Raw genomic sequence first — 23603 nt, 5'->3', positions numbered from 1 at the left:
GACCTTGAACACCTCTAGGGATGGGGCATCCACAATTTCTCTGGGCAACCTGTTCCAGGATCTCACCACTCTCATCATAAAACGTTTCTTCCTATATCCAATCTAAACCCTACCCTCTTTCAGTTTAAAACCAGTCCCCCTCTTCCTGTCACTACAGCCCTTGGTTAAAAGTCCCTCTTTCTTATAAGCCCCCTTTATATATTGAAGGGCTGCAATAAGGTCTCCCTGGAGCCTTGCCTTCTCCAGGCTGAACAACCCCAACTCTTTCAGCTGTTCTTCATAGGAGAAGTGTTTCAGCCCTCTGACCATTTTTGTGGCCCTTCTCTAGACCTACCCTAACAGGTCCATGAATATGTATCCAAACAAATGTATTGTAATTTAAAAATAATTTTTTAGATTGCATCTTAGTTAATACTGTTTTTTATTTCTTAGGCATGCCTGAAGAGTGTGCTACTATTTCAGTACTTCCATTACTGCCATTAAAGCCGGTAGGCATAGGGAAATGACTGAATTACTCTTTTCTCAAAAGACTGTACAATAACTTGTGTTACTGCATTCTCTTTTTTTTTTTTCCCCGGCTCTCTAAAGGTTAGAACATTTGCAGGAAACTTTTACTTTCTGTTAGCTTGTAAGGGGACTGATAACATTAATATCCTAATCAGTAGTAGTAGCACTGATGGATTTTTTTGTTGATAATTATATAATCTCCTCATCAAATACTTCCACATACAGGTATATGCATAAAAAGACAAAACTGACCATTATATTGAAGTAACAGCTGAGTTACTGGCTAGTCATAGACAGTGTTCTGTGGTGTGGAAATAAATGCCACGAGAAGTGTGCGGCACACTGGCCCCACTGTTTGTTTATTTGACTTTATACAGAGATGGATGTGCACAGAAATTCTCTGTGTAAGGTGATACTGAGTGGTGTTTTTTTTTGTGTGGTAACAAAAGTGATTAAGGATTTTTTTTAATTTGCAAGCATCAACGTATTTTTCTTTGCATCTATGTGACAGTGCATCAAGAACTTGGTGATGGCTCCGAACAAATTGAAAACTGTAGCCATCACGTAATTGATCCCTGTGTTGGATCAAGCAACTTTATATTTTCTTGTTAATTTAAAAAAATATTTTCTGAGTTTTTCTTCATTAAAACTAATACTTTAAATGAAAAGTAGTAAGTAGTAGGTGAACATAAGATGAGAGAAAGTCAAGGTGGATGATGTTTATAAAATTTAACAAGCTCACTTGTCATCTTTTTCAATAATTTTTACATGTACTTTATAGTACAGATGCCTTATTTTTGTGATTTTTTTTTTTCATACAAATCCTCTTCTGTTCCTTTCTATTGCACAGATTCGCCTGTGTTAATTAATAGAAACAGTGACTACACACAAAACAATACCATACAAGTGGTATAAGGCTAGAATTTTTGCATTATTGTATAGCTGCAACACTGAATGAGGCATAGCTTATGTGGGATTAATAAGTGAAATAACATCGGAAATTAAAAGAGCCCCCAAATCCAGAAAAACAAGCCTGTACTATAAATGAAGGTGAGGGATTATCCATACTATTGTACTTGTTACGTAAACTCTTCATTTTGTAATTTTAAATCTCTTCTATTGGGTAGGTACTTTAATTTGAAGATTTGGAAAACGTCTCCAGAAATTAAAAACTGGAATGCTCTTTCTTTAAGATGTGACTTCACACGGAAATTATTCTGTGCTACGGCTTATTGTTATAACTTATTGCAGTTCAAAGGAACATTGAACGTTCATTTAATAAATTCTGCCATCTTTTTTTTGCCATCTTAAAATGCACTCATGTTTAACAGATTCTCAACATACCACTCAAAATAGCAGTATGTGGACACCAGCTGAAAAAATAGGTGGAATACCTAATGAGGGAGGAACATGCATCATTCTTTTGTTTAACAACTTGCTTCAACAGATTTTATTTTTGGGGGTACATTTGTGTCGGAACTTTTTTTAAATTTTCATATGCTCAACAGATTCTGAAGGAAGTGGTCATGGGAGTGAAGATGCATCAAAGGACAGTGGTGAAGGTTCCTGTACTGAATCAGAAGAAAATATCTTGGAGGAGGAACCGGCAGAAGAGAAAGTAGAAGAGCAACAGCCAAAAAGCTCCACTGAAGAAGAGGTGCCAACAGCAGACAAAGAGGTAATTAAAACTGAAAAGAAAGAGCAAGATGATGAAGAAGAAAAGCCAAAAAAGAAGAAAGAGAAGGCAGCTGAACCTGATGCTGTGGCTGATGAGCAAACAAATGAACCAAAAAAATGGAATTTGCGCAGAAACCGACCTTTGCTGGATTTTGTATCGATGGAAGAACTAAATGATATGGATGACTATGATAGTGAAGATGACAATGACTGGCGGCCTACTGCTGAGAAAAAAAAAGGAAAAAACGCACTGCGAAAAGAGGGGAGTGATGGAGATAATGAGGATGATGAGGATGATGGGAGCGGAAGTGATGAGGATGACAATGATGAGGAAGGTAATGAAGAAGATAATAGCAGCACGGCTAGTGATGGAGGATCCAAGAAGAAGAAGAGTAAAGTTCTTAACAGGAATAATGCAGATGATGAGGAATTGACAAATGATAGCCTGGCTCTTTCACAAAGCAAGAGTAATGAGGTAGTGCAACCAACTTTCTATAATATATCTGTTGACAAATGGAAACTACTCCCTAGTAGCTGTTCTGTTAATTTGAAAAGTTAAAGTGATTGGCTGGAATTGTGTTTACAGGAATAAGCGAAGCACCCAAATTGTGCTAAATAGGCACTGCATATTAAATAACCTTGATTGGACCATTTGGCCAATCTAATGCCACTAAAGTCAATAGAGAGACTTCTCTTGGCTTTAGCGGGGGTTGGGTTAATTCTAAAGCAAACAGAAGGTCCAGTATGCAAATCAACATGTATTAGTGAGACTTTTAGTTCTGTTTTAGAGTAAATGTTGCATATCTGTAATGTTCTAAAAGTTAAAACCATATTCATAAAACAGTTAAATGATAGGTTATTCTTTATCCTAGCCCTTCTTTGTGACAAACATCGAAGTCTGAATACTAAGTTCACTGATAGAAGAATTCTAAGTAAAGAAATATGCACACTGACTTTAAAATCAAATAGGATAATCATGATATTTTATGTTGGGTTTGCTTATAATGCTCACAAATGAAATAATTTCTTACAGTACTAAAAAGTATCTGGGAACTATTATTATTATATTAAATATCTTCCAATTGCAGAATGTGAAAATTATATGTTAAGTGTTTAATAATGCAACTTTTCTTTCCTGTGCACAATTACAGTTGTCTAAAGGTTGTGCCTGTGGAAAAATTAAGATATTAGGTTGTCAGGATAGTTGGCTTCATGTCCTGCAGTAGCAAAATTTTGAACAAAGTAAAAAGAGTTGCTGTAAAATTTACATTCAATTTTCAGGAAATAATTGCAATGTCAACATAACATTTGGTAAATGATAGTGGTATGGTACTACTTAAAGTTCTGCTGTTCCATTTAATCTTTATTTTAATGTGTAAAATGACAGGGAACTAAACAGAGTATTTGGAAGAATCAGTTGTCTCCGTTTCAGATACTTTGTTATGTATTTTATATATATGACTGCAAATGAGCTGTGCTGTTTTAATTACTAGTAATAATTGTGATTGGGGAAAAAAAAAGCATAATTCTGGGGTTTTTTACTTTTTGTATAGGCATCTTCTTTCATTGTCTAGCTCTGTAATTCTAGTGTTGTTACCCTTATTCTCTTGGCTCAGGAGGTGAAAGTGCTTTACCAAAACTGATGATCAAAACTTCAGAGATAGGCAGTGTTCTTTCGGAGTTGCTTCCTGTATCAGAATGGAGATGTGAGTCTACGTTCTTAGGGATATATTCTTGAATATGTCCATAATTTTCATTGACTTGGAAAATTAGACCTGTTTCAGAAACCCAGGGCTGTTTCTGATGTATCTTTTGCGAAGCTTCTTAATATGCATGGACCTCAGAGTCTGTTCTTGCCTTGGATTTAGGACACTGATCAAAAGATAAAATAGAAATTTGAAATTTTGAAGTTAAAATTATAATTTTGTAACTGATAATTTACCTTTACTGGATGTAAAGCAAAGTACTGTTTATGAATAGGTCTTCAACAAGAAGTCTTGCAACAGTGTAGACTGGATTATAGACTGTAATTTTTAGCTTGATACTCAACTGTGTTATAACAGTATGCTTTCCACTACTGCAATATTTTAAAATAGGAGAAAAAAAACTAAAAAACCTGTCTGAATGCATAATTAATTTAGGAAAGAATGTTCAGGTAATTAACTCTGTACATGTAGTAGTGTCCTTAATATGCATTCTTCCTTTCCTTTACTTACTTGATGGGGAGGGTGTTGGGGGTGGGTTGTTTGGTTTGTGTTTCTGTGTGATTTTTATTTTATTTTTCTACGTTTTACAAAAATATTTTGAGGTCTGGATATACAGTATTTTAACCTGTGCTGTAATGAAATACTATGTGCTTTTCTACTGTATTAAGCACAGAAGACAAACTTAGCTTTCTTTTCTAGGGTCAAGCATCGTTAGTAGATAAATGGTGCTTTTCTGTTCTTATAATTGCTACCATTTTATGGGATTCTTCTGTTCTCAGTGAGGTGGCTATTTTATTTTTTAATTTTTTTTTTATTCCTTTAAAGTTAGAAGTATATAGGCATATAGCTTGAAATACTCACTTTCTTCATTAACACCACAGAAATGGGAATTACATAGTGAATCAGCTGAAATCCTTTCTCTTGCTTGGGTAGGGAACAGGACTTGTTCAGGAGTTGGCAGCAGTTACCCCTCTACATAAAAGTTCCCATGCTTTAGACAAGCAGGGTCAGCTTCTGGGATGGGGTCTTTCAGGTGCTTACATGGACTAAGCAGGGGAGAGCAGCGTACGTTCCAGATCACTCCCTCTCTATGTCTGTGCAGAAAACTAAGTCATTCTGCTGCTCTGTTTGACCTGTTGGCTGTCTTCACATAAGGTGAACCATAATGGATGGGGATCCTAACATTAGATCCGAATTTGATGCCCTTCCATCATTTGTTGTTTCTTTTTTTTACCCATGTTTGCATATGTTCTCACTGTCTAAACAGCTATTGTTATTTCAGTGTTGTTTTTACAATGCAATTCTGTTTATTTAGTTTAAAGTAAGTTTGGTTTTTTGTTTTTGTGTTTTTGGGTTTGTTTTTTTTTTTGTTGTTTTGTTTTTTTTTTTAATTACCAGACTTTGGACTTCTATAACAGTAGAGATCACAGATTTCTTTTAAACTTCTGTTAGTGAAGCCAAATAACAGTTTAAGTCGAAGGTACTGTCAGAAAAAGCTGATTTCTGTAGAGTTGCGAGATGCGTCTGAGAAGTCTGTGCCATTGCACAATTAATCTGCCAAAGTTAGGGAGTATTTACTGCCATTTGCCTATCTGTAATGTGAATGGTAAGCTAAATGTGGGTATTTGAGTAATGATGGGCCAGAGTATTTTTGAAAAAAATGTGCAAGTTTCTTGCTTTCCTCAAAATGCTTTGCAAATTTGTCCTAAAAGGAGGATGTTGGAAGAAGTGCTCCGTAAGTCTGAACTCTGTAGGGGAGAATCTTGTATTTTTCATACTTGGTGGCCTTCCTGTAAGCAAGCACGACTGTGTGAATGGCTTTATAATCTTTCATTTTTACCTCTAGATGAGTGTTTTTTTATAGGTCATGTTTCCTTACGTTGTTTAGAGAAAATGGATGGGAGATCCAGAAGCCTTTCCTAACTGCTAGAAGTATGTGTTTGACCTTTCCTAGGTCAAAAACATTATAACAAGCCACCTCTATTACTTGAGGTAAACTATTTGAGCTCAGCTTTTTGTGGTAAGATTATTTTACCCCTTTATCTTGCTTTAAAATCAAGCAAAGATTCCCCCCCCAGATACCTGCCCAGATAAACCTGAAGTACAAAGAGACTTCATTAATGATTCACTGAAAATTTTGTGCGGAGACTTACTGTATCAGATTGAGAGGCTATCATGAAATAATTGCATAGATTTGTGTAAGCATTTAAGATCCTTGAGGAAGAATACCTACTTCAGGTAGCATTCATGATACTTTTTATCTACTTAGGCTACACAGGCACAGTATTGATGCTATGTTTTATGTCATAAATGGGGGGTTGGAAGGAGAAAAAGATGTTTGAGAGGGTGTCTTCCACCTTAATTTTTTTTTTTTCCTGGTAGGATAACACAGCAGTTTTGGAATATTCTCAGATCTGTAGTATTTTGAATGGATACCATTTAGGCTTGAACTGTCAGCCTCTGCTATGAAACTATTACTATTTCTTTATCCTGCAATGATTATTTTTTTCTAGTGTGCCTAATTTCACACTTCCCTATATGCCTTCATATTACCGATGAAGGTAGTTCAAGCTCAGTGTTTGCTTTTAGTATAAAAATAAAAGGGAATATATGGAAGCCGTGAAACTTTGCAGAAGAGACAGTGGCTGTACTTCACAATGAAAATAATAAGAAGCCTAGATGGTGTTTATGAAAAAATTAATTTTTACGTACAGCTTTGTTTGGTTTGTAAAACACTTCTGTATGTTTCCTTAGAGAAATTCCCTATTAAAAGCCACATTCTTTTTAAGTGGTGTAGTTCACATTGAAGATTGCCAAAACAGAGCAATGTTCTGCAAATCCTTACTCCTGTATATAATCAGAAGAAAATAAGTTGTTACAGCTTTAATAAATTATATGGTTTTGCATAGAGACATACAAATTTGCATTGCAACAAAATAGAACTGAGTTGATAATTTGTTATATTTTACGTAAGTGAAGACTTGGCAGGCTTGTGTTAGCTGTTTATTTTCAGATTTTCAGACCCATGTGACTATTTTCTTTTTTTGGAAGGTGCAAATTTTAACAAAATGAAGCAACTTTTCTGAATATTGGGACATTTGAAGGTCACCTTTGGCCTTGGTGGGGGTTTTTTTTGCTTTTAAATGGTTTCTTAGGTTTGTGTATTTGTTCCTTTTTGTAGAACATAAATGGTTTAAAGACATATATGTTTCTGTCTGAGGAAATAAGACCCTTCTTGGGCCTTTGGATCTTAACAGATCTCTAGGTATATTGAGATCAGATTGTATCCATCCTTTCTCCCAGCTCTTATATTTGTGGATGAAGTGTTCAGATGTTTTGACAACAAAGAAGCTTTTATTCTTGTGAAAATAATTTTCCATCTTTTTTGTTTGTTGTTCAAAATTGAGCAAATAACATATCTTTTGTTTGTTTTAAATAAAATTGAAGTTCCTGGCATAATCCATGTGTCTTCATTTTTCAATATTAGGACTCATTGATCCTTGAGAAGTCTCAAAATTGGAGTTCCCAGAAAATGGACCATATTTTGATTTGTTGCGTTTGTCTTGGAGATAACAGTGAAGATGCTGATGAAATAATCCAGTGTGACAACTGTGGAATAACAGTGCATGAAGGTAATACAACCCTTCATTCTCATTGCGGGAGGAAAGCATGTCCTTTGCTTTTAATATAATGTTGACTTGCTTTCTTCAAAAAAAATGAAGCCTTTGAACTGTGGTAGGTAATTTTTTGTAATGGTACATTGATCCTTTTTAGTGGTGAAACATCCATCTTCTACTTTAGCAAAGCAAATATAAGCAACTATGGGACAGGATATGGTCTACAGATGCCTATATAATGAATCACAGTGTGCAAATACTCGAGCTATAGATTGTACTTTCAGGGCTTTAGGATATTCTATTAAATGTATTTTTGTCTTACCTATTTCAGTATATGAATTTGATTGCATAACTGCAATATGAGATCATGAGAATAAGAGGCCTTCTAAAAGGGAAGGGTTTTTCACATATATTTTTCCTGTACCAAAAAAGCAGAGGGATGGGGAGGAGGAGAGAAAGAAATTGTCCATGGCATTTAGTTATAAGTACAAACAGCTGTCCTTGAACTTTCTAGTAATTTTCACTGACAATCTGAAATGGGGAAATTTTAAAGTTAAAACATAGTCAAATCGTTGTTTTGCTAATTGCTTTGAAATCTAGTTTATGTTTGTGTTATAAATGTAGGAGGTCTGGTTTTAAAGAAACACTTACAGAATAATTCTGAGGTGAGCATATGGAATTTTAACAGCCTTACATGGAAGGTGAGGCTGTATTTGTGTGTTGTTGCTCTTTCTCTTGAGATGGAAGGTAGGGTAGATACTAACACAGACAAGCATACTGATTTTGTTGAAAAACAAAACCTGATTTTTTCTTCATTAATAAGGTTTGGTTTTTTTGGGGTTTGGGGTTTGGGTTGGTTGGTTTGTTTGTTTTTTTTTTTAGCATTTCTGATATCCTGTACCTTTTTAGGGCTTCACTTTTTTTTTAAGGTTTCCCAGGAAAATGAGATAGGCCACTTCAATCCTTGAAATTAAAAGAAGGTAGACTTTCATTCTTCAAAAGCATAAAAGGTATTTTTTCAGTTTATGTAACTCCCATCACTTTAAAATTTTTTGGAGCTGTTTAGCATGCCTTTTCAGGTAAGAAGTGCTTTTCTTAATCCTCTACTCGCCTTTTATTTTCTCATACTGGATTGAAAATTGTTTCAAAACAGTATTTTTCATGCATTGAGCTGTAGTTCAATTCTTTGCTTATCGATTAGGAATCTGAGGATGGAATTTCTGTCCTCAGGTTCAGGTGCCTTATGTTAAGTGTCAACATGTACTCTAACTCCTGAACTCCTGTTGCAGTCCTTTGAAGAGCTAATCAGTGCTGTCAGTGGAGCTTAGAGAGCAATTTAGTTGACCTAATTTATGATGAGCTGAATCACACTCTAGGTGCCTTTGAGGGCATTAGACAGGTCTTCATCGAATGTGACAAGCGTTAGACTCTTAAATTTAAGTGTCTTGGTGTGCTTGCAGAATTCCTTCCTCTGTCCATGAAGTTTTTGGAAAGTAATGTGCAGAATATATTCAATTTGAGATGCAATAAGCTACTAAAAGTTAGCTTTATAGAATCTTGATAGATTTTGTTTTTTCCTAGCACAGTCTAATATTAATTCATGAGAAAAGAAAAATTGAATGAAAGTGTCTTTTGATGATAGTTATGAAAGCCTATTTGAGAATTCCCCAAACTTTATATACAGTTAATACACCTAAACCCTAAAACCGAGGAGATCCCTGGAAATTCTTCTGTAAGATTTATTTAATGACTGTACAGTTAGTCATGTTACAGTGCAGAATAGTTGTGATAGAAAAATGATCTTCTGCCTTTATAGAATAAAATGATGGCAAATTTGTTTTTTATTCCAGAGGAGTGCCTTAAAAATCCCCAAAAGATAACTTAACTTCCTTATTTTGTTTAGTTTACTAGACCTTTGTCCCCACAAAAGGTAAGATTATAGCTGGCTTTCCTCCACAGGAAAATAGTTCCATAGTTCAAAAGTCACTTGAAATTTAGTAGTTCAAAATCTGTCTAAAAGTAATTCCTGCCATTCTTCTTTTTAAAGTGTTATAAGTAAAGATTCCCTATAGTCCCACTGATACAAAGAGTACAATGTGTATATGTTTGTTTTGTTGTTATGGCAACAAAGTAAAATAGATTAATTCAGAAGATTGAAATTCCTAGTTTATTCTGATAAGTTCTACAGTCTCTACAAGCTAATTGACTAAGGATGTTGGTTAATTTTTCATACTTACGGTTGAAAGTTTAGTTGTTTACAATTTATTTTAATAATAAATACTAAAACCAGTAAAGCAGTTGTGACGTTCTGTTTGAATAGGTGAAGTCTTAGAAAAAAAATAAGCAAACTGAGTAGGTGAAAGTAGTTGTTGACAGTGATAAAAGTGTAAATTTCCCTGGCAGCAAGCTGAACTTCAAATCTATGGTAAATGCAATTTGGAAGTTTGCTTGACATTTTATGTGTATGTTTCATTGCTAGATATGTATATCAATTTGTAAATACAGTAATACAGTTTTAAGTAGAAATGAACATTTATTTTGGTTTTTTCTATACTTTGATATTTTATAATGATAAGTAAGAGCAGGTACTATTTTAAATCGGAGCTTTTTTCAGTAATTTGTTTAAATAATTGCTTGCAGCAAATCAAAATTTTATAAAAAAAATTTGGAACCTTTAGTTTGATTCAGTGGTCTTATATATACATATGTTCAATAACTTGGAGATTTCTGCAGTCCTGCCCAGTGGTCATTGGTGCATTGTATTACTTCTGAATGCATGAGTAATAAATGAAGACACAGACTACGATAAAGAAGGTGCAGTCAAAATCAAAATGCAATGCAACAATGACTTTTTGTTCCGGTTAGCTTAATCATTCAACTCACATGATTTCCAAATATAAATTGAGAAATAGTCGAAAAAATAATTACTGTCTGATCATAAAAACATTGCTTGCAACCTTGAGAATTTTTTTTTTAATGTTAATAGAGGCAAGGTTTACTCTTAATATCATTGGCTTTATCTGACCTTGTAACTGTGTGCCCAGATCATGGACATAGGCTGTATTATAAGAAGTCCTTTGTACTTCTATACACAGCTGCTTTGTAGTTTGAAAAATGTGTTCCAGTAATAAGTTAGTCTATTTTGTAAACACATTGGAATCCAAGGATTTGTTCACATTTTTGCAGGTTTCCTTTAGTAGGTAGCTTGCTGTGGCTGCAGACACCATGCCATGTCCTGAAATTTGTTCTAATATTTGAGCTTTTGAGTTTTTTATAAAATGCAGTTTTTAGCACAGTATTGAATGAAAAGGCTCCTATTTATGAATTGGATAGAAATTGATGCAGTGATGTTTACCTGTGTTGGCTTGCAGTTGGGAAGAATAATAAGCCCATTTCCTGTGAACTGATTTTGATATGTAGCAGTTGTCTTTTCCCTAGAATCTCAAAACCAAGATGCCTGTTATCCTGAAATGCCCAAACAAAGCTTCTGGAATACCCGAGGATTTTTCTTCATAGTTTTTGTATGCAATTTCAAGCTGTATTATATATCGATGTGTTTTTTCTACTTTTCTATAGCACTACTTTTCTACTTTTATATAGTAGATATTTATTTGAAAGGAAGCGCACTCCTTTCACACCCTACTGGTGTCCCACCCAGGGACCCACATAATGATGATATTGGTGATTTGATTATTCATTCCCTGAAGACCTTATTTTCTCTCTCCTTGTTGGCTGTTCTAGAAACTGTTTTATTTCACAGGGAGAGGTCTTATACTCTTGACTTGTGCCTTTGAACTACACTGAAGTGAAAGTTTCTGTCTAACAGAGAACCTTTCAGGTGACTGGAAAAGGTTTTTCTATGGTGGCCACCTCTGTATTTAATATGAAGTTATTCACTAGCCGTGAAAATGCTGCCTTTGAGTTGAGCCTACTTCTTCTGGACACCAGGGCTACCTTCCTTCCCCGGGGGGGCTCTTGCTCTACTCGTAGCTACTCGTCAAAGGGCAGGTCCCATGCAATAGTGTGTCCCCTTCACGTGAAGGTGAGCCTTCTAGTTGTGATCCCTAAGTGGCTGCATGCCAGCATAGTTGTTGGCAAGAATCTGTTACCCTCTTTCAGAGGGTAAGCTAATGCTGCCTTGCGTTTTAAGTCAGGCAGGGTCTAGATCTCCATTCTCCCTTGCTCTGGTAAGTTTTGGCATACTGCTCCATTACTCGGTGCTAGTACCAAGTACCCAGCTGCACTTTTCCTTTTGAGTACCTGGTGCAGCGGCTGCCTGTTCAGTCATTATTGTATTCCTTTTCGTTTGCTTGCTTGCGTTAATCAACTATTACGCGAGGTCTTCCATGGGGAAAGAGGGGTGATAACTCATGTGGGAGCAACTTAGGCAGCGCTCATGTGGAACAGAGCAACATGGCCAAGAGTTAGAGGGGGATTCTGATTCAGACCTAGAGTCGTGGACTCTTACTGACAAGTTTTGAGATTGCTAGAAATTCAGTTTCCTTTCCAGTGCAACTATTTGCTGTGTGATGTTCATATCGTCTGCATGGCCTCCATCACTTGTCCAAAAGCTATCTTTGCTCTGCAGACACATGTCCAAAAATCTATAAACTTTGTTGAGCAAATAACTGGTTCAAAATGACAGAAATCCGTAACTGCCTCTAGAACTGTGTAAGTAGCATACATGTAATGCTGATTTAATACTCATTCTTATATTTTGCATTCATCTTTTACATCTAAACAGCCTGTAATTAATTAATAAGTCCATCAGTTAAAAATTTATTGTCATTTCACATTGCAACCTATGGTTTTTTTCAAAAAAAAAAAAAGGAAAAATGTTTACATTGTAGGGAAAAAATCTTTCTTAATTAATTTGTAGTAGTACTGTTTGTTTTCAGTGTTTACTTCTGTGTGGATATAATTCTCATTTCTTCATATAAAAATCTCCTTTAGGCACTAATCTATCATTTTGGATAAACGCTTTTGTGGTAAGATCTTGTAATAGCAGGACACCCCCAACTGTGGTGTCAGGTTTTTTGACATATTGATTGCAACGTGTCTGAAGAAAATGTCTGGTGTATATCATAGCATGTGCCATAACTGTAGGTAGTACACTTGCCAGCTATTGCCCTTGGGTTAGTTGCTGTGAATTAAATGAGAGAAGTTCTACATTTTTCCAGCGATTTCTCTTCCATCCCCTCTATTTGTTTCTTACTTTACTGTGATGTGTATAGCAGGGAATAAAATTTCTCTTGCTAAAAGCAATAGTGTGGTCACCATATGATTTACAGTGTAGTGAAATGTTTTTGCATTTTAATTTTGCTGCTTACCCTGGTCTGCTGCTGTCTGGTATAAAAATTCATTTCGTGAAATCATGTACTTTAGTACTCTCCATTTACTAAAAAAAAATACTGTTCTGAATTTATGATGCGTGAATTGATCAATGTCTTTATTCTAAACTGTTGGTCCAATTAAGGATTGAATGTAACATATTTTAAATACTGTGATCTCACAGCATTTATTTTTGCAAACCTACAGTTTACCTTAAAGTTCATGTTTTCATGATCTTTACAAGATCATGTTTCAGAGTATATGTAGATATAGTTAGCATATGCAGAGGTTCTGTTCGACTGGCAAAAAATTACCCTCCCAGAGAGATGGAGGAACAAATGCAGCCAAGGCAAGAATTAGGTCTCTCTTCCCTTTTCCCTCAGTGGTATAAATTTCAGAACAGCTGTTTTAATGGTGTTTGCAATTTCATTTTAATGACAATCACATGAAAAATAAGCTATTGACAAAGTACATGACTTTAAAATCAGGGAATAAAAAAGTTCGTTTTCTGTATAAAATGGCATACATTCAATAGACAACTTGGCTGTAATCGTACTATATAGATGCAGTTTGTAGAACAGTAAATGTGAGAGTTTTAACTTCTTGACTTTCATGTGTTTAAATTCATAGGTTAATATTACACTAAACCAGTTTTATTGTTTAGTTTAAGAGGTATTCAAAGAGGTGGCAGACATGCAGTTGTGATACAGTAAAACTAAGAATATACAAACATGAGGATTTAATGAACTTTAGTTGAAAAGGGGCTTTAGGGTATTCAAAATTCAGAATTTTTGTGAACATTAAGGAAAGACAACATGCATTTTCAGCAAAGTGTTTAAAAGCTGTTTCATTTTCTTCAACATATTTTCCAGTCAAAGGGGCGGGTGGTTGACTTAATGCCAAATAGGTCACAGATGCAGTGATAATAACTGAAACCAAACACATCATTTACAAGATGTGTATGCATTTCTCTGTTGTCCGTTCAATCCTCAGGTTGTCATACCATCTACACAACTGCGGTGCTTTTAGGAAGAACCTAAAGATTACCTCCTGATATTGCTTGGGAGACTTACTTGTAGCATGAGCCCTTACATTGTTTTCTGTTTCAACACCAGCAATTCCCAACAATTCATACAGGAAGGTTGGATTGGACAACTTTTTCTTGCTCATCAGCTTAACTGTTTAATACTAGAATGGGATGATTTATCAAGCAGCAGCTTCGTATCTCCATGTCTATGCATTTTAAATATTCATAAAAATAATGCTTTTTAAAATTTTTGTTAATAGGACCAAAATAATTCTTTCAGCATAGCAAAAGAAGGCAGACAGTAATAAGTTGAACCTTTGTTGTACTCAGCAGTTTTAAGGATACTAAAATGACGTATTTAAAGAGATAATTGTCTTTTAAAGGTAAAAGAATATTACCGTGGTAAAAATACGAAAATACAGCTGTTTTTAAAAACTCTGAACTCTTGATCTAGATATTGTAACTTTTCAGACAGATTTGGACAAAACTGCATTTAGGTTTTTTTATCAAGTGCCTTTTATACTGTAAGTCTGATTTAATACACAAAAATTCAATTACAGCCATGCAGTAGAAAGCACTTTTTTCCCCATAGTTTCAACTTATTAAGGGAAATATGAATCCCCTAGCATGACTATCGTAAAGTTACTTGAAGCTGGAAAGTGAAAGCCACTGAAAGTCTGGTGTAGAACTGCAAGTTCATCTTTTTCATTAGTGTTAATTAATTGCATCTGCTTGCTTGAATGTATTTGATAATGTGTTTATCCACAATTCTAAATTTTGACAAGGTGCGTATAGCATTCTGTTGTTTAAAAACATGATGTTAATCTGATCAAACTAGTTTTTTTGTTGGCAGTATTGCAGCTTGTGATAACGAGAAAAAATAGAGTCAGTATATTGAGAAATTTTGAAAATTTATTTTTTTAATTTTGACATTAGAGATGCTTACTGAGCAGCATTCCTCAGCTTTGCAGGGTTTTCATTTTGGTTGCTAGTTAATAACCAGTAAGTAGGTTTCCATTTCTTGGAAAAACTGTAAGGTATTAAAGTTTTTTTGTTTCACAATATGTTGGAACAATTTTGACCTGCTGCAGTTAGGCTGCAGAATTAGTAAACATCTAGTACAATAAATACTGTAATGTTTATATATAGAAGTGGAGCAACTCACAGAAGAGACTGAGGTATTTATTCTGGAATAACTACCACCTGTGATCAGAGCATGATCAGAGCACTGGTTATGGGAGAATAGATTATTATCCTTGCTCTGGTTTGGACTGGGCAGAGACTTCAGACTCTTTCATATCCCAGGTAAATGCTATAATGATCTTAGCTTTTCATTGTTCCAAATACACTTACTTGGACTGAAATTCAAAGTTTTAGCAAAATTGACATATTTCTACAATAGGGTTTTGTTCTGAAACTGCTTTTGCCTTCATATCTCAATTGAAGTGAAATAAAGTGGTTTTTTTGTTCCTTGTACATTTGAAAAACAAACATTACCTCTGCTCCTGTACACATCTGGCATCTTAATGTCAAATGACATCATCATTGTGTTATCTGTGGTTCTTTGAGTCAGGACAAATATATTGATTCAGGACAAATTGGTTATTTTTTGTTCCAAGTTATTTTGCTGTTTTTGAGTCATGAAAGTTTTAGTATTTAAAAATTGAGCTACTACTAATTTTTTGCTTCACTGTATGTTTTTGGCCTGCAAGGAACTTTCACTGCTGTTTTTTTTAAAAGAATTTAATTCTCTTCATATACATATTGATTTTTGGTATCAAAACCACATATACAGTTTGTCATCTTACTTATAGATAGCTTTACAGACATTTCATGCATACAGCTGTTCAACAGATTCAACAGATTTGTATTATCCATATGGATATTACAATTGGAGAAATTTGTCTCTCCTTTGGTTTCTGTTATCACTTAACAGCCCAAAAGCAACAAATGACTCTTTATAGCAAACATAAGAAAAATTCTGGGTTAAAATACTTGCATATACTTAGAAAAAATACAGCTTAACAAGTGGTTTCTAACTAATTTTGGGACTAGCTCTTCATTTTGTTAAGTATTATTAGATCAAATTTAAACTTCAGCTGTTGGGTCCCAAGACTTGAGTAGACATTATGAAAGTATTACTGCTTCTATAGTGTTAGGTAATTTTCAGTGAGTACATTTAGGAAAATGTTAATATGTTAAGAAGGCTGTAGGAATTATAAAAAGCTTAATTATTCATCAGCTGTATGTTATCAATGGGCTGTGTGTTTGTACATTAATGTAATTGCTTAAAAGCAGCCTTACTGGCATGTATTCAAGATTGTGTTGTTAGAACTTAAAAAATAACTTTCTGGAATACTACTTAAAGCTGGTACCACATTATAAAGAAAATGGAGTTGGTTTATGTCTGAACTATATGATATTTTATATACCTAATGAAACTTGTCTGTGGTATACTTTTGCGCATTACTTGTCCTTCGATTCTGGAATGCTTTTATAATGAAAAGAAACATTCTGGCTTCTTATTTTAATTCTAATTGATGAACCTCATTCTGTAATGAAATACTATATTTCTTAAATGGTTCCTACAGTGCTATTGCTTTTTTGCTGAATGTAGTTTTAGTCTATTATGCAGAGCTCTGTCACAAGGGGAGTTAGAGCACTGTTGCTGTTTTATTACAGTCACTGGGTAATGAACGAATATAATAAATCATGTTGCTATTTAATTGCAGAATTCAATAATTTAACTGTTCTGCTAGCACAAATGTTGACTTGATCACCTTTTTTGACAAATAGCTGAATTTAATCTTTTAATAAGTCTCTACTATGTTTTAAGTGTTGACAATGAAATCATATTTTTCTCTTACTGAATAACAGATAACTGTTCAAAATGTGGCATATGTAGAAACACAGTTTTGTGGTGATAAGCTTTAAGATTTTCCTTTTTGTCATTTGCGGTAGTAATAATACTATTCTCATGCAAAATTTAAATAACAAGCTTCTAAATCACTTTAAAAATACTCTTTTCCTAAATTTGTGGTGATTAAGCATGTATAGACACCTTAACAATCATAAAGAATACAGTGGGTATACTAAAGAAGAATGGAGAAAGTGAATGATTGAGTTTAGCCATAATTTAAAATGAGGTAAAAATCAGAATGGTGATTGCCTCAAAAAAATTAATATACTTCATCAGTCTGGTGTCTCAAAACTGTCAATCTGTGCTCTGCAAATTATACTTCGGTTTTGAAGTTATAGAAGGTCTTTTAAGCTCAGTCCTACAACCCCTAAAGTATGCAAATAGTGTTTTTTAATTCGTGTATATTCTCTTTTAGTTGATTTGGATGCTGAATGCAAAGTGGAAAAGTGGAGTGCATATTTGTTGACTGGATACTACTGGCATAATCAACCTCTTAAAAAAAACCTCATTCCACCCCCCCCACCCATCCCCCCCTTAAAAACGATGTTTCATTTTCAGATTAGGGAGAGGGAGAAAGATAGGAGTATCCAAGAGAAGCCAGCAGATGCTCACAAATCTTCAGTCTGACCCGTGATACACACGGATTCTTCACTTGATGCTAGTATTCAAGAAACCATGTTGTAATTTGAATTAGACTGTTGATCCAACTGAAAGCAGACTTCACAGGTTGCATGGAAAGATAGGTAGCTCAACATAAGCACTACGCTTGCCACACTGGAGGAGAGGAGTGGGATATGGCATACAGGATTTTATAGCATAATAATGGAGGAATGAAGAACTGTTCTTGTAAATATCTTCATAAAATAGTGTAATTGATCAGTGTTTTATTGGGATTTTTTAAATTTTCCTTAGCTTGTTGCATTTAACTTTAAATATATTTCTTTATTTGGAAAAAAAAGCTTTGAGTTTTTGGCTGTTTTTGTTGGTTGCTTTAAGTCTTGTTTTCTTACTTTCCTTCTTAATGGATAATCTGGAAGAACACCAAGCGTTGCTAAAAGAATGAAATAAACCAGCCTTTTTCTTCTTGTTGTTCAGTTGTAATCTAAGACAGTCACATAAAATAGATCACTTCTTGGAATTACGGTTTCTTAAAAATGTAAATTTTGCACTAAAGATAATCTTTGCAAAAATAATGGTAAGCTGTCTTGGGACTTTCAGTATCATTCCTCTGAATGTATATGTGTGTATGTTTCCTGCTGAAATAATAACTGACAACTGTCTACTTTTACAATTGTCTTTTCTTGTATTGGTCTTCCATTTTTCGTGTGTGTAGGTTGCTATGGTGTTGATGGAGAGAGTGATTCTATCATGAGCTCAGCTTCAGAAAATTCCACGGAACCTTGGTTTTGTGATGCATGCAAATGTGGTGTCACACCTAGTTGTGAATTGTGTCCTAACCAGGATGGGATCTTCAAGGAGACTGATGCAGGCAGGTAAGACTGAAGAAGTGATGTTTTGAATTTGATGTCATCTTACATTTAAAAGATTGTGTTTTGCCCTAGTCTGTTCCTACAGGAGGCAGCGTCATAAATTAAACTTTGTTGTTGATGTCCTCTCTCTCACCTCACTTTTGAGTTGAGTGCTCTTTGGATAGTCAATCACCTAATTTTTTGTGTGCTCCTAATATTCTTCATGCTCATTATAATATTAGGAAGATGTTATTATAAGGTGAATTTGAGCATGAAGATCTATGGACCTATGAGCAAAAGATGTACCTAGGTGAAACAAAGATCACCATTTACTTCAGGGACTGATAAATCCTGTTCTTCAGTATGAAGTCACCATATATTATTATATGTATGTAGATGTCTTACTGGATATACTAGAAGACCTTTCTTTGTTCCCTTGAACTACTTGTGTGATGCATCTTTTTTCACAAAAAAACATACTAGTGAAGGTGATGTGACTCTTGAAAAAGAAACTTGCTTTTTTTGTTTGCATCAGAAATGCAGTTTACATTTAAACAAAAAGGCTTCCTGTGTAGAGGAAGTTAATATCCCATAAAGTCTTACTCAGTGTTCAGACATCTGCAAGGATAACAGCATGAAAGAATTCTCTCACTTAACCAATGGCTTGAACTATTGACAGCAGGGACTGGGGATCAGAAACCTAAGAAAAATCATGTAGTTGTTTTGGGTTTGCTCAAGCTTGGAGGTTGCAGTGAGAAAAGCAAGGTTTGAGTCCCTTGAGCCTCACTGCTGAGTAATAGTATTACGTTCTAGCAAGGACAGCTGCTGGGGCTGGTCACAGTGGTTCTCTGGTGGTGACTGAGCTTGTAGTGTTTGATACCTGCCGTCAATCTCTGTAGAATTTGAGCATGTGTTCTGCTAGTTCAATTTAATCAGCTGCCAGAAAGCTGCATTTTATGCCTTGCTAGTATTGTGCATCTTTCATGGTTAATCCTGAAGAGTAGCAAAACACTGAAGTGCTCTTCTTTAGTTAATAATGCCACAAAAAAGAATGATGAAGTCTGCAGCAGAGGGGGGAAACACCTTCCAGACTTCGTGTCATACTGGACTGGGAGAAGTATGTGGCCATTGGGAAAATCAAAGCACGTGCTCCATTTCAAGGAAGGAAAGTGGACTTTATCCTTTCTGTAGTGTTCTGCTTCGTGCTCTGTAACCTTGTACAAACTCTGCTCAAGTCTATTGACTTTTAAGTATGACGGAAGTGGGAGTACAACTCCATGCTTCTTTTTAGGAGAGCTAAGGACTGATGTCAGGTAATGGAAAAAAGTAAACAAAATTATATTGAAGTTATGCTGAAGATATTCAGACAGACCTGGTATATTATAATTATTTTGAATGGTGAGAATTTTTGAGAATATGCTTCACTTCTGATAATTTCCAGCCAGAGATGGGCTTTTTAGGAAGGGCTTCAGGTCTAATTTGAGAGTAAGCGGATTAATTCTCATGTGATGTCTTCCATTCCTGTCACATTTGGAAAATAAATTAAGATGTGGATATTAATGGTAACTAATTTTCTATAATAAAGGAGAGAGCAGGATTATCAGTGATGTCTGATTTATGGCTAGTGTTACTGTTTTTTGGTGGGTGGGTTTTTTTTTTTTTTTGTTTCTGTTTTGTTTTTAAGACCATGACAGTTAAGTTCTTTCATACATTTTACAGTTATATAAATTGCAGGTATCTGTTAATATACAAAGGTTTCAGATGCTGGACCTTACAAAACCCAGTAAGAGTTTATGGGATATTAACTTCCTCTACTCATAAGCTTTTCATTGATCATGTTAACACGGGAAGGCAATAATTAGTTCCTAAGGCTGTTCAGAGGAAAGAGAAGCTTTCTTAATCCTGTTTGAACATATCTGTTTGAGATGTAGGAATATAAAAGTCTGCAGACATATCTTACTGATGATGGATGAGCTGGAAAGAATCCAGTTAAATATTAAATATTAGTACAAATACTTTAAGTACTCTAAAGTTCAGAAATGTCAACATGTGTTACTGTAAAACCTTTTTTTTTTTTTTAATATAAATTCACAGACACATTACTATTTACACTTAGCTATATATTGTAGAACAACATCTCTTTTACTAGCAAATCACAAAATGTAACCATGTCCTTGCTTTTTCTTCACCCACTGGTTTATAGCAGTCTTCATGGTTTTTTCTACTCATTGTGAAGAGTTCCCTAGTTAGACTTGCACAAATGCTAGGAAGTTAGTTAAAATGAAGTAAAAAGTTTTATCATCTGTGTTAGTAAGCTTTTGTATATGTTATCACTTAAGTATACAGCTGTCTTGTAATGTGTGCATAAGCATATCCATATCTGTCTTTTTTCCCCCCGTTTTTCCCTACAGTTCTTTGGTGTTTGCTGTATTTTTTTTTCTTACTTTCTGGTCTTACACAGACCTTACTGTTGCTAATACTGTAACAATCTGGTCCTGCCATCATTAAAAGCTCAGCAGAGCTCAGGATGATGTTTTGGAAAACCTTTTGTTAGATACTGTGTTGTCTGTCTTCAGAAAAGTAAATAACGGTATTAAAATGTCATAAGTTGATTCAGGTTTTGTGGATTAAATTGTGCATGCCCTTGCATTTCTCCCTTAGTTTGTATTTTTTCCTGATAGCAAAAACAATTCGAGTTTGTGTTGGGAATAAAGAGATAACGAGGGTATTCATAACACTGAACTTTGACCATTGGATGTAGATGCTAGCAATAACCTTTGGAGGCATCTACCTTTCTCCACTGAATATACATTGAGCTCAGCTTCTCAGTTTGTAGCTAAGATGCGTTTTAAAGATACACATACAGCATGTAAAAGAAATCTTTTTTTCCTTCATGTCTTCTACATGCATCTTATAAAGGGGAAACAATGAAAGTAGAAGAAAATACTGTGCTATTTAAAAAAAAAAAAAAGTACACAAGTGAGTCAGGATTTGTAGTGAATAATTTTGACCCCATAGAAGCAGTTGTGCTTCTTTTTAAATACTTTGGGGTTCAAATGCTCAGTTTCTGGTCTGTCTTAGGTTCAACAGTGTCTGTGCATCTCCCTTATAAAGCTGTTACACAGTTAAACAAATTGTACTTCTTAGTTCTGTTTTTTATTTTAATAATAATGCTGATATATGGAAAAAAAATTTTGAAAGGCTAAAATCAATTGTCTAACAGTTAGGAAATGTAAGAATCAATATCACCTGGCAAATTTTATTTCAGCCTTTTTATTCCTGTGTTCTGTAAGGCCATTTAAGCACTATATATGTAATTTCCCATATAACCCTAATAGAAACTACAGTCCACATTTTAAAAATTGCTTAAATTTCTTCTTGTAAAATGGTAGTATGCTTTTGGTTAATGTGGAAATGTTTTCGCTGTGACACTGGTTCTCTGTGCAGAAGCACATGCCTGCTTTGGTGATTGTGGGCATTAATGCATTAATTTATGATTGTTATTATTGTATATTTACCTGCTAGATAATGTGATATGGCTATCATGAATAAGTATAAGTTTATTCTCCCAGATGAATAGAGCTTAGGTACTATAAAAAACAAATACTATTTACCATGTGAAAATTCCTGTGCTCTTTTTTTTTTCTATCATTTATTTGCAAATTTGAATTCTCAAGGGTAATGGGGCACTACAGACTAAGAGGCAGGCAATGTCCATTATATTTTCATTGTACTCGGTAAACTGCAACCCAATTCAGTTCTTTTCTTGAAATACTAGCAGAGAGAGACTACTGAATAACAGAATCCTTTAACTCACCATTGCTCTCCATCCCCTTACCACCTTTTTAAAAGAAATTCTTCATATGCATGGGTGCTGGAAATTACACAAAGGCGAGACCAAACTATTCAGTTTCTCTTCATAATCAAGTTGGAATAGTTTTTCTGTTCCCATGTGAAAGGTAAATCATTAGAATAATGAGGTGCTTAATTTCTCAGCAGAAGCCTTTTCACATTAACCTCTCAGTTTCACAAGCATAAATGTGAATTTATGAAATTTTATTTTTCAAAATGCTATTATCCAAGAATATGAATTCTGTCCTTGTTTCGGTATGGAGTTTCTCTTCTTCCCTAATCAACATCTGTCGTCATTGCTCCAAGCTAAATGGATTGTAAAGTAACAAGGAAGATTATTCTTCTTTGATTACCCAATTTGTCTTAATTACAAGCTTCTAAAGCATGTGCAGCTGAACAAATGAGCAGGAAAATATTTAGAACTGGTATTAAAAGCAGCTGAAATTGCTTCAGCTGTGAACTTGACTGACTTGTGTATGTTTTTTAATAAAGATTCAGGTCTGAGTTCACATATAGGTGGTTAAAGAAATGAGGCACTTGTGTGCCAATCACACTGAAATGGCAGTTTAAATCTGTAATACTGTAATACTTGGGTGACATGCACTAAAACATTTTGAGAAGGTCAGTATGAAGCAAGCAGCCAGCTGTTGGGTTTATCATAGATAAACTCTTACAGAGTGCAGCAGCATTTAATACACCAGTGGAGCATGAAAAAACTGTGCAAATTAAATTGAGAAGCAGCTGCTTATAGAAGATGTGTATCTTTATATTGAACTTTGGAGGGTACATTTAGGAGGCTGTATTAAAACTTACTATCAAAAAATCTCCAAAAAGAACCTTGGATTTTTGTCAAGAATAGTAATTGTGGAGATGTGTAATTTCTGTTTGTACAAATTTGTTCTATATAACACATCTTAAAGCAATGGAAGGATGTAGAAAATAAGCCCTACAGAATTCAGATGGTTTTTACTTGCAAACAAACAGTCTCTTTATCGCAAGGTAACAGGTCTCATTCTGCATGTGGTATTTTGCTTTAAAAAAAAAAAATGTTGATTCCTTTTGAAAACAAGTAGAGGTATTTATTTTAGTAAATGCATAATATATACCAAAATACACATTTATGCACACAGATACGCTTTTTTTGTAGAAGAATATTTCATAAAGGTATGGTAGGGATTTAGGCCAAACTGTAGCCAGTTCTGGATACAGCGTGGAAGGAGATGGTGCCAGGTGCTCCATTGCTCCCCTGCAGGAATATCTTGTGCCTCCATTGCTTTTGTGGGTAGGCAGACAGAAGATGCACTTTTCATATAACGATGAGAAGAATCTTATTTTTTGCATATAACATTGTATTAAGTTAGGAGGTTATGCTGGCATGCTGGAGTGTTTATACTGTAATAAAAACAGTGATGAGCTTTACTCCCTATCAGAGCAGCAAGAAGTTTGGCAGAACACTTGAGTATCTCAGCTTGTTCTCTGGCAGCTAGCATGCTGTCA

At 34.7% G+C, this 23603-nt stretch overlaps 1 protein-coding gene across 1 annotated transcript in view; it reads left to right on the top strand.

The window, feature by feature from the left end:
- The window catches only part of PHF14 (PHD finger protein 14), a 170614-nt gene that overhangs the window by 9377 nt on the left and 137634 nt on the right, over nucleotides 1-23603 (top strand). Inside the window, 3 exon segments of the mRNA XM_075143674.1 lie at nucleotides 2016-2659; nucleotides 7378-7522; nucleotides 18119-18278. Of these exon segments, the coding sequence (XP_074999775.1) occupies nucleotides 2016-2659; nucleotides 7378-7522; nucleotides 18119-18278 (949 nt within the window).

Source organism: Calonectris borealis, chromosome 2 (genome assembly GCF_964195595.1).
Source record: "Calonectris borealis chromosome 2, bCalBor7.hap1.2, whole genome shotgun sequence".
Classification (NCBI taxonomy): domain Eukaryota; kingdom Metazoa; phylum Chordata; class Aves; order Procellariiformes; family Procellariidae; genus Calonectris; species Calonectris borealis.
Note: the sequence above shows the minus strand (reverse complement) of the source record. Positions and strands in the feature narration are given on the sequence as shown.